Source organism: Solanum tuberosum, unplaced genomic scaffold (genome assembly GCF_000226075.1).
Source record: "Solanum tuberosum cultivar DM 1-3 516 R44 unplaced genomic scaffold, SolTub_3.0 scf00073, whole genome shotgun sequence".
In the NCBI taxonomy this organism is placed as follows: Eukaryota; Viridiplantae; Streptophyta; class Magnoliopsida; order Solanales; family Solanaceae; genus Solanum; species Solanum tuberosum.
In genome coordinates, this window is record NW_006239002.1 from 1,406,729 (window position 1) to 1,421,193 (window position 14,465).

Below are 14,465 nucleotides of genomic sequence, written 5' to 3' on the forward strand. Positions count from 1 at the left end.
AAAATAGTAATATTCTACGCAGTTTACGTGAAATTCTTAGGGAGCGATTCGACCATAAATTTTCAAATATTTTTGAGCAATTAGATTTGGGTGGAGTTTGAATTGAAGTTTCTATATATATGTTTTGATCATAGTTTTTGAAAAACATATTCACTTTTTTTTTATGAAAAACATAAAACATGTCTAATCTATTCATAAGTTCTAAAAAATCATTAAAATTATCAATTTGTTTGACAAAAAAATACTATTTTTATAATGTACTAGATAATACATTTATCAAAAAATCAGAGCACAAACTTTTAATAAAAACTACTAATAACATGATTATAGATTGTTATAAATCGTCAAATTATAATTAATTACAAATATCCCAGGCAAGAATAATAATAATAATAATAATATAACAACAACAACCACGATGGTAAATAGCTATTCATTAATATATATAATCTTCCCACCTTAATATTCAAACCATCTCTTCACATCGAGTACACATTTTCAGATTATCAAAATCAAATGAACATTGTTACTTTGAAGGGTTGGGTATTTTGATTTATAGTTGGAGACATAATTGATAGACTTTTTTATATATATAAAATATTAAAGTTTGGAATAAATCTTAGAATTTTAATAGAACTTCACAAAGTATATTTTGAACTAAAATCACCTTGTTCTTCATTTTTCTAGATCTTGGTTTTTTACTAAAATATTTTGAACTTAGCAAATATTTAATTAATTTCATTTTGGTTTTTCTTTATACTCATCTTTGAAGAACTCAACAATATTTATTTTTTTGTTTTACTCACTGCCTTTTCCACAATTTGTCCCATTAGGCATTAGCTCCGGCCACAATGACTTACCTACACACACATTAACAAATACAATCTCATTTTTTTATTTTTACAAGAGTCATTCGTTATAACAATATTGTTACAATTAAATCAGGTTATAAAATTTAACAGAAAATTAACCAAGCAGAAATCTTGCACTGTTCAAACGTACACCTAGAAGTACTCATATTTGGCTAATTAGTTCTCTAATTATATTATAGATGTGCAATTGTTTGTAGAAAATAATTCTGGGGTGTCTTTATTTATAGGTGAAATTTGTCTTCGGTTTTAATAATTTTTTCCGTATTTGAAAATTTACTTAGGAGTTGAAAAATAGAGAACTTAAGGTTAGTTGTTTAATTTATTATCTTATATAGAGATATCAAAAACATAATTATATTGGAAAAATACATAAATTGTATTCTAAATTCGTCACAAAAAAATATTTACACCCTCCAAATAATTTTTCCCCTAACTGCATCAATCTGTACGTGCTTGCGCAAAAAGAATTTCAAAACAAACTAAAATGTTTGTTTTTTTTAGTACATTTAATTTTAACTAGTATATTTGTCCACATTTCTCACAGATTTATTTTGTGAAAAAAAATATAATTTTTGTAAGGGATTTGCCTTTTTTTTTGCTGTACAACCACTGATATAAGTCATGGTATAATTTTTACTATAGCCACTGCTCTATGTGCAAACCTGTGAACACAGAAAAATAAGTAAAACTTGTAAAACATGTTTAATAGAGAAATAATATATGAACCCCTAATTATTTAGGATATATATATTTCAATTCTCAAGTGTAGAAGCAAATGCTCTAAATTCTAATTAGTACGACGAAAAGTGTCTAACAACTCAGTAAATTGGGTCCGTAACCACTTTGATATTCTTAGAAATGAATTTTGGGTGTAGTGGTGGACTTGGAGATAGTTAATTACCAAGTCTCACTTTGGAAAAAAAAGAGGCGATGAAGTGTTTTTTGCACTAATTTTCGTGTCTCACCAACCAACTTCAACAAAATGTTGACTCATTTTTGTTTTCTCATTTCCTAATTAGTCATTTTTTTTGTATTTGCCTTGCTATATATAGCCCATCATTTTGGCTCTATCATCACCACAATCAATTCCATTTCTCTTCTTATCTTCATTGGCTAAACAAGAAGCTACCTATTTAATTGTGGCAAAAATATAATGGCTTTGGCTAATGCACAAGTATTTTTGTTTCTTATAGTGTTTTCTTTCATGTTTGTTCTTAGTATGGCCAACTTTAACTACACTTGGGCCGGTGGAAAGTGGAACAAAACCAATTGCCCCTATGGTAATAACTATCACCCAAATGCAACTCAAACTTCAAATAAATTCAACGTTGGTGGTTCCGAAAATTGGCATTATGGCTTCGATTATATGGATTGGGCTCGCAAGAATGGCCCTTTCTTTGTAAATGATACATTAGGTACGTATGTCTTTTTTCATTTTAAAAATTGAAAGGATTATATATAGAGTTACATGTCGCTATCTTGCTTATTAGCTTTAAATTTCTGAATTCATTTATGTGCAGTTTTCAAGTATGATGCACCGAATCCAAATGGAGGATTTCCACACAGTGTATACTTATTACCAAACTATTGGAGCTTTATCAAGTGCGACTTGAGAAGGGCTAAGAGGATAGCAAATCCAAACCAGGGTGCAGGGAAAGGTTTCGAGTTCGTGCTGAAGAAATCACAACCCTACTTTTTTGCTTGTGGAGAGCATGGGGGAATCCATTGCAACAATGGTACTATGAAGTTTGTTGTCATGCCACTCAAACGTTGGCCTTTCTGAGTTACGTGTCTTTACGGCACCAAATACAATACTTAGTATAACTTTTTGCATTCTAGTTTTGTTTGGAACAAAATAACGAGTCTTAGCGTTGAGTACACTTATTATTAGATACTCCTATATTGGAATTTTATTTTGGATTTATTGTGATTGAAGTTTTGACCAAAAATAAATAAATTGATAATTAATGAGATATATATGTAACTATTTCATGTTCAGATATTTGAATTGTTTACGAAATCTTGCAGATAATTAAGCTTGAATGTTTGCACGTTTTGACTATAATCTGCCTTTTGAGTTTTGCACTTTGTCATATGTATTATTTTAAAATATTTTTTGACTTGAAATTTGAAATAGAAAGAATCAGAGAAACTAGAGAATATGTTGATGAGCTGACTCACTGCATTGTTTCTAGTATTAAATTAAAATTAGACTACATCACTATTTATAGAGAATTAAAGTAAATAAAATAGAAGGGGTTATGGGAATATGCTATTTTCTTTATTAATTCTAAGCTAATATATATAATAAAGCTAGATAAAAAAGAAGTGATGTGACACCTCTCAATGGCCAAAGATCCTATTTATCTTTTTTCTCCTTTATTTGACCTTTTTTTTTCATTTAAAAATTCATAAAATATCAATTATTTAAATGACACAAAATTCTACAAAAAATTAGTTATATTAAATTGTTTGCACATTGATTTACAAATTGTGGCTATTGCACTACTTCTATCCGTTAGTGCCATTGCATGCCTTATTAACTCTCATTTGGAGTGTCTTTTGTGTGCAATATTTAGTGTCTTAGGTTACATTTCTCTCATAATTGTACAGCAATTGCTTTTGCACGTTAACTCTCATTTAGAGAGTCATAATTTTGCAGCAATTATTTTTGCACGTAATGTCAATATATGCCTTCTTTATTCATCGTTTGTAACATTTAGACTATTTGTTTATCTTATTAAATTTTCCATATTATTATTATTCATTGTAAGGTAGACTTTTTCACCTATAATAGTGATAGTTTTACTTTATTTTGTGTACAAGAAAATATTAAGTGCATAAAAAAATGAGTTCTTATTAGTTGAAGAAATGTGTTCTTTTTAGATGGTCCAATTGGTTACGATTAATTAAGAGACTCAACAATAAATATATGTTCAATTCAACTTATTTAAATTAAACGAACTGTGTTTTCATAAATTAAATCTGTCGCATTTAATAAAAAATACGAGATAGCATACAAATGTTGCTGCCCCTGTAATAGGACGACGTACGTAGTAGTAAACATAGATCAAAATTGAAAACAACTTTATTGATAAAATTCCATTGAAATAAATAGAAATTAAGTGAGAAACTAATTTTGTTCAACAAATAACAGGTGGGAGAGCAACCTTGTTGGTGTCATCAACAAAGACAACAACACGAGCACAATCCACTGGCAATGGAATTGGCTTAGACATGTTCAACACCTTAACATGAACACTTGGGTTCTCTGTCTGAATTACACTCACTGCTTTGGCCACATTTGTTCCCATTAGCTCTGGCCACGATGACTTACCTATATACACACATTAACAAATACAGTCAAATCTCTCTATACCAATCAATCGTTATAACAACCAAAAGCAAAAAAATTAACTTACCAGTAACCTTGCATGCGGACGAACAGCCAGCAGTACTCATATTTGGCTAATTAATCTATCCAATTCTATTATAGATGTGCAATTGTTTGTAGAAAATCAGTCTGGGGGTGTCTATATTTATAGGTGTAATTTGTCTTTGGTTTTAATATTTTTTCCATATTTGAACATTTACTTGGGAGTTGAAAAATATACTTACAACTTAAGGTTGGTTATTTAATTTATTAACATATATATATATATATAGAGTAGAGATATCAAACACATCATTATATTGGGAAAATAAATAAATTGTATTCTAAATTTGTCCAAAAAAATTATTTACACTCCAAATATGTGTGGATTTTCTTACATTTATATTTTTTCCCAATAAAGAGTTGCGTGACATGGAAAGTGCTTTTGCCAAAAAAACGTTAAAATTGTAAGGAGGTTTTTTCTATTCCAACTTTCATTAGTCATTCAAGAAGAAAACTAGAATAGTTTGTAAAAAATAGTATTTTGTTAGCCACATAGTTCTTGTTCATATGATTTAGTCGAAAATCATTATTCATTCCCATCCTGCATTATATTATTTTGAACATTTTAGTTTTGATTTGAGTACTGAGTTGAATATTAATGATTTCTTTGGGATTATGTAATTTTGATTTGACTACTTTAAATTTGATTTTTTATTTAAATAGTAGTGTAGTTTTTATTTGAATGTTATGGTTTTGAATACCGAAGCTTTTTTTTAATACATATCATTGTATATGTATAATATACATGATCATCGTATATGTATTGTATATTTGGGATAGCGCCGGTAATTACCAGACTCATTTTCTTTTCATTAAAATAAGCTTTTATAGCTGAATGTTCTGTGGTAGTAAGCTCTTAATTTCTAGGATGGTGATCAATGAATTATACATAGTGTCCCAAATAAATATTAATGAATATGCACGTAATTTTCTGCGTACACTTTATCCTTTTTATATGCATTTGTAGATTATCTTCTCTTTCTTTTTTTTCCACATTGCCTCGTCAGATGAATTTTCTAGCAAAGGATTTTTTAGCATTTTGTATAGTTCTAGGATTTATAAAAGAACTCGTTCCGTCTTTTGCCACATTAAGCGCAGACATGATTTTCTTGTAAAATTGTTTAACAATCAAAAGCAAAGATATTTCTATTATATAGAACAGCGAGAAGGACGACTAATGGCATTTTAGTAATTTTAACATCATTTAAAGACAAAATAATAATTATGTGATGAAAGAACATTAAGTCATTACAAGTGATTTCTTCTGGAAAAATAATAATATTTCTTAATAAGACTTTATAGTATGGTGAATCAAAAAGAAATAAACAAAGATAAACAAAACTGGATGATAATCCTGATCATGCGAAAATTTATCGATACTATAGTGCTTGAACCTGCTAACGAATATATACCTACATCGAAAAATCAAGTTACGGAGGAGACTGAAAATAAGTGGACTCCATCATCGACGGGTTTTGTGATGAACAAGAAGATCACAGTGTTGATGATGCAAACACGACCAGACAGAATACTAATATTTTAAAGTTGCCTTCTTCTCTTCTTACATATTACTTGTTTTAGAGTATTAGTTTTAAAACACATAAAATATTTAATTTCACATTGTAATATTATTATTTATAAAAGTAAGAATTAATTTTAATTAATAAAAAGTGATTCATTTGATTGTAATACATTACGTTGGATGTTGTTGTAAATCATATTTTTTTAATAATATGAAGATTTGAGTTGTTTAATTCAACGTTTTAAAATATTTCGGTAAAAAGTAGATAGTTTTTTCTTTCTTTCTTTTTTTGATGTAATTTTTGTAAGTTTTCTTACCGTCTTCAATATTATTAAACTGAAATTAATATCATAAAATTAAAAATTTTTTTTGAGATATTGTGTGCATAAATAATCCCTTGTGTTGAAATAATAAATGACTCCATAGGGTCATATTGTTTAAACTTAATAAAATTATTCTTAAATTATAAATACAGTCAAATCTCTTTATAACAATATCGTTGGTCAAAATTTTAATTATTTTAACAAGATATTATTATAGAAAACATATATATACTATAACATAAATCAATTTCAATAAACTTTTAGAATGTTACATAAAGGTTTGCCTATACCAACATATAAAGTACATCCCAAGTAAGTGATGGGAAATTTGACATATTTCTATAACTAATAATATTATTGATCCTTCGAATATTGTAGATATTACTCCCAATATTCCTAATTACTTGTCCAATTTTAAATTGACACACCTATTAAGAAAATAATTATTGACTTAGTGAGTTTACCATTTTACCTCTATTAATTATGAAGTGAATAACTTAAAAATTTAAGATTTTCAAGAAGTTTTACCTTTTTTCAAAATAATTAATTGAGGATATAATAGGTAAAAAGAATGTCTTTTCTTAATTTGTCAAAATGAACAAGTAATTAGGAACAACTAAAAAGGGAAAATGGACAATAACTAGAGACAGAGGGAGTAGTAATATGGATATAGTAAGAGATAACTTTTGTCTTTGTTGATGAGTTAGGCCAAATTTTTTTCGAGTTAATATCCCAATGGTCATTCAACTAAGAAGTTTTATCATAGAAAGTCACTTAATTTTAATTTTTACTTCAAAAGTCACTCAATTATAAGTGTTTACTTACAAAGTCACTCAATACTTTGATTTTTACTTCAAAAGTCGCTCAATAAACAATTTCTAAAAAGAAATCATTTAAAGTCATTTGTTTGATTTATTATCTGCAAACAATTTAAATAACTAAATAACGTATTTAATAATTAGGTAATTTTATTTAAATTAAAGATAATATTTTCTAGTAATCAATTTTTTAAAAGGAAAGAACTGTGAAGGTATTGTAATTTTTTTTAAAAAGGTTTAATGAATCATTTTTTTAAATAACTAAATAACGTATTGTAAACATTTTAAAAGAGGATTGAATGGATATATTTTTATTTTTTTTAGAATTCGATTTTAAATAAAAATTTCATGTAAGCAAAGTTTAATGAAAAAATAATTAAATAGGTTGACTGACTTTATAAGTAAAATATTTTTAATTGAATAACTTTTGAAGTAAAAATCAAAGTTAATTGATTTTTTTAGTTAAAAAAAACTTATAGTTGAGTGACTTTCTGTGATAATTATAGGGCATATTAACTCATCTCAACTCATTCAAGCCTAAATCATTTTTTAAAATAAACTTTTATTGAGCCCAATTTAATTTTCAATTTCAATATGTTATAAGACTCTTTATTTGCATTAATGTAATGTATGTTCTCATATTGAAAGTATAAATTACAATTTATTTCATATCTTCTAGGATTTATCTATTCATTTATAACTTATTTTTGTTATTTTCTTGAGTTGAAATTCAAATTGTGGTTATAAAAGCTAAATAACAATATATTAAAATTATTGAGATTAAGTAGGTCAAATTGGGTTGGTCATGACCCAACCCGAATTTTAGCCCATTTAAGCCCAAAGTAAACTTGGGCGGGTCATAACCCGACCCAATATCTATTTAAACCTATTTTAATATCTCTAATTTCAACTCAACCCTCCAATGTAACACCCCTAATCTATATATATATATAACTCCATTACTATTTATCTTATTCTCCTTTTTTTGGCTTTATTTTAGAATTTAAATGAATTATTTTATTATAAAATTAAATCTATTTATTTATTACAAATAACTATTTTATTTAAGGAGGAACATTTACAATAAAGACTCTTCACATGCCAATTTATAATTAGTAAATATTCATAACTCACACCTCTTTAATTTCTACTCTTAATAAAAAAAAATCTTCTTCTTTTCTTTTTTTCCCTTCTTCCAATGATAAATTATAAAATGATAATATTTTTTAATATTTTAAATATATTTCTCTTATTATTAAATTATTTACACCATTATATATTTATATAGATTTCAAAGCTAGATATAGATAAAGTAATGTGCTACCCTCTCTAACTTAGGATACCATTTATCTTTTTCCTCTTTTTTGAGTTTTTTCTTCATTATTTTTATTAATCAATTTATTTAATAATTAAATTTTCTCATATTATTGCATCTAATTATATCCCATGAGTTACACTAAAATATATACCTATTTGTATTCTCTACTTAAATAATAATAACATGTCTCATCAACTTCTTTTTCCTAATTTTTAATGCTTAACCAATCTATAAATAACAATTAAATATAGAAATGCTAGATGCTCATTTCTATTTTCTCCCATTTCTTTTTTATCTTAGTTGAAATTTTGTTGGCTTTCAATGAAATTATTGTCTTTTGATTCTTCATTTTAATTTTTGTTGGTTCTCTTTTCTATTTATTAGATATGTTAATCAACTAAATTTTGTTTGATTGATTTTCAGTAACATTTGAATGTGTAGGAAGGAAGTAATCGTGGTATTCAATTTCACCAAATCACTAAAGCATTTGAGGTAAGTTTTTATTTTATCACCAACTTATAGTGATTGAAGAAATATTTTGTGTCTTTCATTCTGTCATTTTTTATAGTGAATTAGAATGAGAAAAAAATAGAGATTTGATTAATTTTTCTAGAATTAAAATTACAATTAAATATTAAACCAATTTATTAGTTAAGAATTTTATTTATAACATAGGGATAAAAGCAAAATAATATAAGAATATATAATTAATTAGTATAGAACATATATGAATCTTCCTTCTTGATGTATGTAGCGTTCAATACAAAAAGATATTTTTCTTTTTTTAAAAATTAATTTCTATGGTGTGAATATATTTTGCTAATTCTTTTTTTATATATTTATTTGTATTGTATTATTTGTTAGTAAGAAAAAAAAAAAATGAAATACTACCTCTCTATGGCATAGAAAAATATTTTTTCCCTTAAATTTTTATACCATTTTATTTCTTAACATTTATGTGATATTATTTTTAAAAATCTAAAGTCATCATCTTTTCACATTCTTTATTCCACCTGTTATATTAACATACATACGTAGCTAACATCCCTCAACTACTATTTATTATTTCTCTCCTTATTTTTCCTTTTACAATCCTTCTTTCTACCTTCTCAACGTCATATGTATTTGTACTTTAAAAGTTCTAGCCTTTTTCAATTATTTATCTGTTGATTTATAGATTTGCCTCTTCAGTCCTATTTACTCTATGATTAATGAATTTTGATTTTTTTTTAATGTATATTTAATTCCTTTTCAGTTGAAAATACTGAAAATTATAGTTTCAATTATTATTATTTATACTTAATTTATTTTCTACTTTTCATGTTCATTGATTTCGTATTGAATGGTTATGCTTTTGAACTATATTTGAAGCCTTTTTTTTTTGCTTCAATTGCTTGAATTATGCTTAGCGAGTAAAAAATTTAAGATGTTTTCTTTCTTCTTTTTTTAGTTTCATTATTTTTATTGTGTTTTTCTTTTGTCGTGTTGGTTGATTAATATGTGTATTTGTGTATTTGAATTATTTTATTTGTGAGATTATTGTTAAGTTGAATTGACATTTGTTGTAGTAATTATCATCTATAGATCGTTTGAAGCCTATCATCTTCAAAAAGTCATCCAACCATAGCTAAACCTTACTTCAAAGACAAAGAAAAGGAAAAACTTATTAATTATGTCATTTTTATTTATGTTAATTCATCAACTTATTAGAGTGTTCCACTTCCGAAGCTCAGAGTTCAAAGTGGCAACAAAATGAATAGTAGGGAAAAGCTCAACTTTGTATGTACGGCTACATAGCAAGCACCAAAGAAAGAATTTGAACAACGTGGGGACTAATATAGGGGAATATAAGAGAAGAAGAACACTAAACCCGCTCATGCATAGCCTCAACAACTAACTGAATAAGAAGGATGACCATGTTTTTTGTGCACATAGCACCAACATTTATTTGATTCCACAAAATTGAAGAAGAATTTAATTATGTACACAGAAGATACACTTTCAGACTGCTCAATCAAGTGATATCCATCAAGTATTCAATTTTACTGACAAAGCCATCGTATGCAAACAACAAAATATATTAATAATAAAAGTTGTCTAAGTTGGGATAAAACCATACAGGTATGAATGGACAACAGTGGAGAAGAGAAACTACAAATCATATATAAGAAAAACGACTATTGAAGGAATGAAGGACAATTATTTTTATATTTGATAAATTTTAAAAAATTATTTTCTTTGTACCTAAACAATATGAAGGGAATTTTTTTTTGAACGATTCATTGCTATGAATTTAAGTCGATTTTGTTCTATTGTGGAGATATTTTATTTGTGATTAGAACTCTGGAGCAAGTGAACTACAAAGAATATGAAATATCTTAATTTCATGTATTTTTTGAAATTTTATATTCTATTCGTAATCACAGTTTTATAATAAAATTTTATGAAAATCTACATTGATCACATATATAATAAAGGTATTATTTAGTTTAAACCTACATTATTAGAAATTATTTTTAAAAAAATAAATAAATTTTACGAATACAAATTTGATCTAGCTAACACGTTCATAATTTTCATCCAACTACCCTAATTTATTATTATTATTAATATGATATTAATAGACATATTTTTATTGTTGATATTAATAATTATCATGGTTCTACATCTTTTATCTCTCAAATTAATTTTAACTAAAATATTGTAGCATAAATTCATTTAAATTTTTTCACGAAATAACCGCGCGAACGAATTCCCTAGTTATAACATAACTTAGAACGAGCATTCTCAAACCGTATCAATCATTAATGGACCAAGAACTAATTAAATGGCCATTGACCTAATTATTATTAATTAGTAATAATATACAAACTTAAAAAGAAAACCTCCAAATAAGAAAAAATATAGCTAGGTTAAATACAGAAGAAGATATGAACCACTTAGAATATTTCAAGTGTAGAAGTGACCAACTAAAGTGCCAATTAGTCTAAAAGTGTCTAAAAAAACTCGGTTTAGGTCAGTAACCATTTTTGTGTCTCACCAACCAACTTCAACAAAATTTTGACTCATTTTCTAATTGGTCATAATTTTGCACTTGCCTTCCTATATATAGTCCATTCTATTTTGTCTCTCTCATCAATTTCATTTCTTTTCTATCTTCATTGGCAAATCAAAACTAAATATTCTTGTAAAAAATGGCTTTGGCTAATGCACAAACATTTCTATTTCTTGTAGTGTTTTCTTTCATGTTTGTCCTTAGTATGGCCAACTTTAACTACACTTGGGCAGGAGGGAAGTGGAACAAAACCAATTGCCCCTATGGTAATTATCACCCAAATGCTACTCAAACCTCAAATAAATTCAACGTTGGTGGTTCTGAAAATTGGCATTATGGCTTCGACTACATGGATTGGGCTCACAAGAGTGGCCCTTTCTTTGTCAATGACACATTAGGTATGTATGTCTTCTTTAATTTTAAAAATTGAAGTTTTTTTACAAATCGACATTCTCCCTTTTATCTATCACTTATTAAGGATGATATACACACACTGACATATATGTAATAACGGATAACTTATATACATTGATTAAATGACAGTATAAAGATTTTTTATATTATTAACGTAATTTAAAATTCGGCATTATTTTTCATGTTATTAATTTCACTTTTTATCGTTATAGTATAGAAGGATTAATTATATGTGTGTATAAGTTAAATGATTCAACATTTGTACTATTGGCACCCACTTTATAATGTACTAGCTTATCGCTCATTAATTTAAATTTCTGAATTCGTTTCTCTATGTAACAAGCAGGATCCACCAAATTTGAATGGAGGATTTCCACACAGTGTATACTTATTACCAAACTACTGGAGCTTCATCAAGTGCGACTTGAGAAGAGCTAAGAGGATAGCAAATCCGATCCAGGGTGCAGGGGAAGGATTCGAGTTTGTGTTGAAGAAATCACAACCTTATTTTTTTGCTTGTGGAGAGCATGGGGGCATACATTGCAACAATGGTACCATGAAGTTTGTTGTCATGCCACTCAAACGTTGGCCTTTCTGAATTGTTAAAATTAGATTTTATGTTTTGAACAAATAATGAGTACTGTTATACTTAGTTGATTTTTGAATTAATTGTGATTAAAAAAGTTATTGAGTTTTTTATATGATTTTTGGACAATCATCGTGTAATCTGAGTCTTCAACTTTGAACTAACTTTTGAAAATCAGTTAAAGCGTTACAACTGTTGGCACATGCAATAGTAGACTGTCATATCCAATTATTGACAACCACTTGAAAGAAATTCCATTGGAATAAAGAGAGTGTGAATAAGGTTATAAACCAAAGACAAAAGGAAGAGAATTGTGCATAGGCTTGAAAAAGACATTACATTACAATAATTAAAGTAGTGCAAGAAAACAGTAGTATTAGTGCTCCGTCGAGAACGTTCAACGAACAATAGGTACAAGAGCAACCTGGTTGTTGTCATTAATAAATACGAGAACACGAGTACAGTCCACTGGATCTGGATCTGGAATATTCTGAGATATATTTAACACGACGGGGCGAACAGTTGGATTCTCTTTCTCTATTATACTCACTGCTTTCTCAACATTTTGCCCCAATAGCTCTGGCCAAGCTGTCTTACCTATACACATTTTTAATGATGCAATAACATCATCATATGAACATTTGAAACAGATTATGAGGTAATATAATGAAGTTGTTTAAGAGGAAAAAAATAACTATTCATGTAAGAAGTAAAGCTTACCTTGAACTGTACACGTAGAACTCATGATATCTACTTAATAATAGACCATGGAGATATGTGGATGTGCAATGTAATGGTTTGGAGAAGATAGATAGACATCTTCTTTGGTGTGCCTTATATTTATAGGTGCCCACGTCTTTGAATTTTTTTAATATGTATGGTATTTAGTATCTATTTGAAAATTTACTTGGACCATGAAAAGTTGAGATTTTTTTAGTGAGAAACCATTTGCCTATATTAACCTTTTGGTCTCCTTTGATCTAGTTTTTGTGGTTGAGTTAGACTTAATATCTATTTACTTACAATGTCTCCTGCGTGCTATTTTCGTTCATATTTACTTGTCCATGTTGGACTTGACACATTCTTTACAAACCGGTTAAAAAAAGAGTAATTTTATTACATCATCCTTATTAATAATAAATCATCTAAATGTTGGAGGATGATCATAATTATTTAACAAATAAAGGTAAAATAGACATAAAATAATAAATTATTTTTTAATTTTTTTAATTAAACAAGTAAAGTTGGATAATTGTTTTTAATGTATAGGAGATTAAAGATGGAGGGATGGAATTTGAAAGAACTATAATAGCTTAAAAAGAATGTGAAGACAAAATTAATTCGTACACTTGTCAATTACAAATTAGATCCTCCTTTCTAATCCGTCCATTTTACTTTTGTTCTTTTCTCATTTCTTCCTTTACTTTTTTTTTTAAAAAAATCTCGATTTTTACTAATTCTCTTTGTAACATAATAAGTGGTTCCTAAATCAAAGAGCAAGTCCTTTGAAAATTTTGATAAAAAAAAAGTCCTTTGAAATTAAATCAAGACATTTATTCCTATCATCTCAATGAATTAAATCATTCCAAGAGTTGTAATATAACTAGGTAACTCAGCCGCGCTACGCGCGGTCGTAAAATATTATATCAAAAATATAAATTAACTTTTTCATATTATTTGAATATAAAAGAGTTTTTAGTGCAAGTTCAATTAAATAGATAAAAATTTAAATTTGAATTCATTTTATTATTCACATTGAACTAATTTCTAACAAATAAAATATACTATTACATGAAGGAAGAAAAGGTATGTGAAGATAATTGTATTTATATGTCGGAAATTATGACGTATACAGATTTAAAAAGTAGAGTTTAGAACATAAAATAAAAAACAAAATCGATCATTTTGTGTAATATTTAAAGAGACTAAATCAACCGGTAATTGTATGATAATTGAAATAGATTGAAATAGAGTTTAGAACACAACTTATTACTTATTTTAACTTTTTCAATACTTTTTTCACTTTCTTACATTACATACCTCCCTTTATTTCAAAATAAAGTTTTTATTTTTATTTTTTATTTTGTTTCCAATCGTGTTTTACATAATTATGAAGACTTC

The 14,465-nt window shown here is 27.1% G+C and overlaps 3 protein-coding genes across 3 annotated transcripts; 2 read left to right on the forward strand and 1 right to left on the reverse strand.

Moving 5' to 3' along the window:
• The first annotated feature begins 1,963 nt into the window (after window positions 1-1,963).
• Window positions 1,964-2,862, forward strand: LOC107060375 (uncharacterized). Its single transcript, XM_015308226.1, has 2 exons — window positions 1,964-2,287; window positions 2,393-2,862. The coding sequence occupies exons 1-2, from the start codon at window positions 2,026-2,028 to the stop codon at window positions 2,653-2,655; spliced, it is 525 nt and encodes a 174-aa protein (XP_015163712.1). The 5' UTR covers window positions 1,964-2,025; the 3' UTR covers window positions 2,656-2,862.
• An 8,582-nt stretch (window positions 2,863-11,444) lies between these two features.
• LOC107060376 (uncharacterized) lies at window positions 11,445-12,413 on the forward strand. The gene is made up of 2 exons (XM_015308227.1): window positions 11,445-11,742; window positions 12,105-12,413. Exons 1-2 carry the CDS (start codon window positions 11,484-11,486, stop codon window positions 12,194-12,196), a joined length of 351 nt encoding a protein of 116 aa, XP_015163713.1. The 5' UTR covers window positions 11,445-11,483; the 3' UTR covers window positions 12,197-12,413.
• A 217-nt stretch (window positions 12,414-12,630) lies between these two features.
• LOC102601809 (protease inhibitor HPI-like) lies at window positions 12,631-13,172 on the reverse strand. Its single transcript, XM_006346382.2, has 2 exons — window positions 13,065-13,172; window positions 12,631-12,941 (listed from the first exon to the last, which is right to left on the reverse strand). The coding sequence occupies exons 1-2, from the start codon at window positions 13,087-13,089 to the stop codon at window positions 12,742-12,744; spliced, it is 225 nt and encodes a 74-aa protein (XP_006346444.1). The 5' UTR covers window positions 13,090-13,172; the 3' UTR covers window positions 12,631-12,741.
• Between the last annotated feature and the right edge of the window lie 1,293 nt (window positions 13,173-14,465).

What these genes read in the sequence shown, in the direction of transcription:
- LOC107060376 (XM_015308227.1), top strand. Translation starts at nt 11,484, where the DNA reads ATGGCTTTGGCTAATGCACAAACATTTCTATTTCTTGTAGTGTTTTCT. An exon ending in CTTTGTCAATGACACATTAG is followed by an intron (nt 11,743 to 12,104) that starts GTATGTATGTCT and finishes TGTAACAAGCAG; the next exon opens with GATCCACCAAATTTGAATGG.
- LOC102601809 (XM_006346382.2), bottom strand. Translation starts at nt 13,089, where the DNA reads ATGAGTTCTACGTGTACAGTTCAAG. An exon ending in TTCTACGTGTACAGTTCAAG is followed by an intron (nt 12,942 to 13,064) that starts GTAAGCTTTACT and finishes AAATGTGTATAG; the next exon opens with GTAAGACAGCTTGGCCAGAG.
- LOC107060375 (XM_015308226.1), top strand. Translation starts at nt 2,026, where the DNA reads ATGGCTTTGGCTAATGCACAAGTATTTTTGTTTCTTATAGTGTTTTCT. An exon ending in CTTTGTAAATGATACATTAG is followed by an intron (nt 2,288 to 2,392) that starts GTACGTATGTCT and finishes ATTTATGTGCAG; the next exon opens with TTTTCAAGTATGATGCACCG.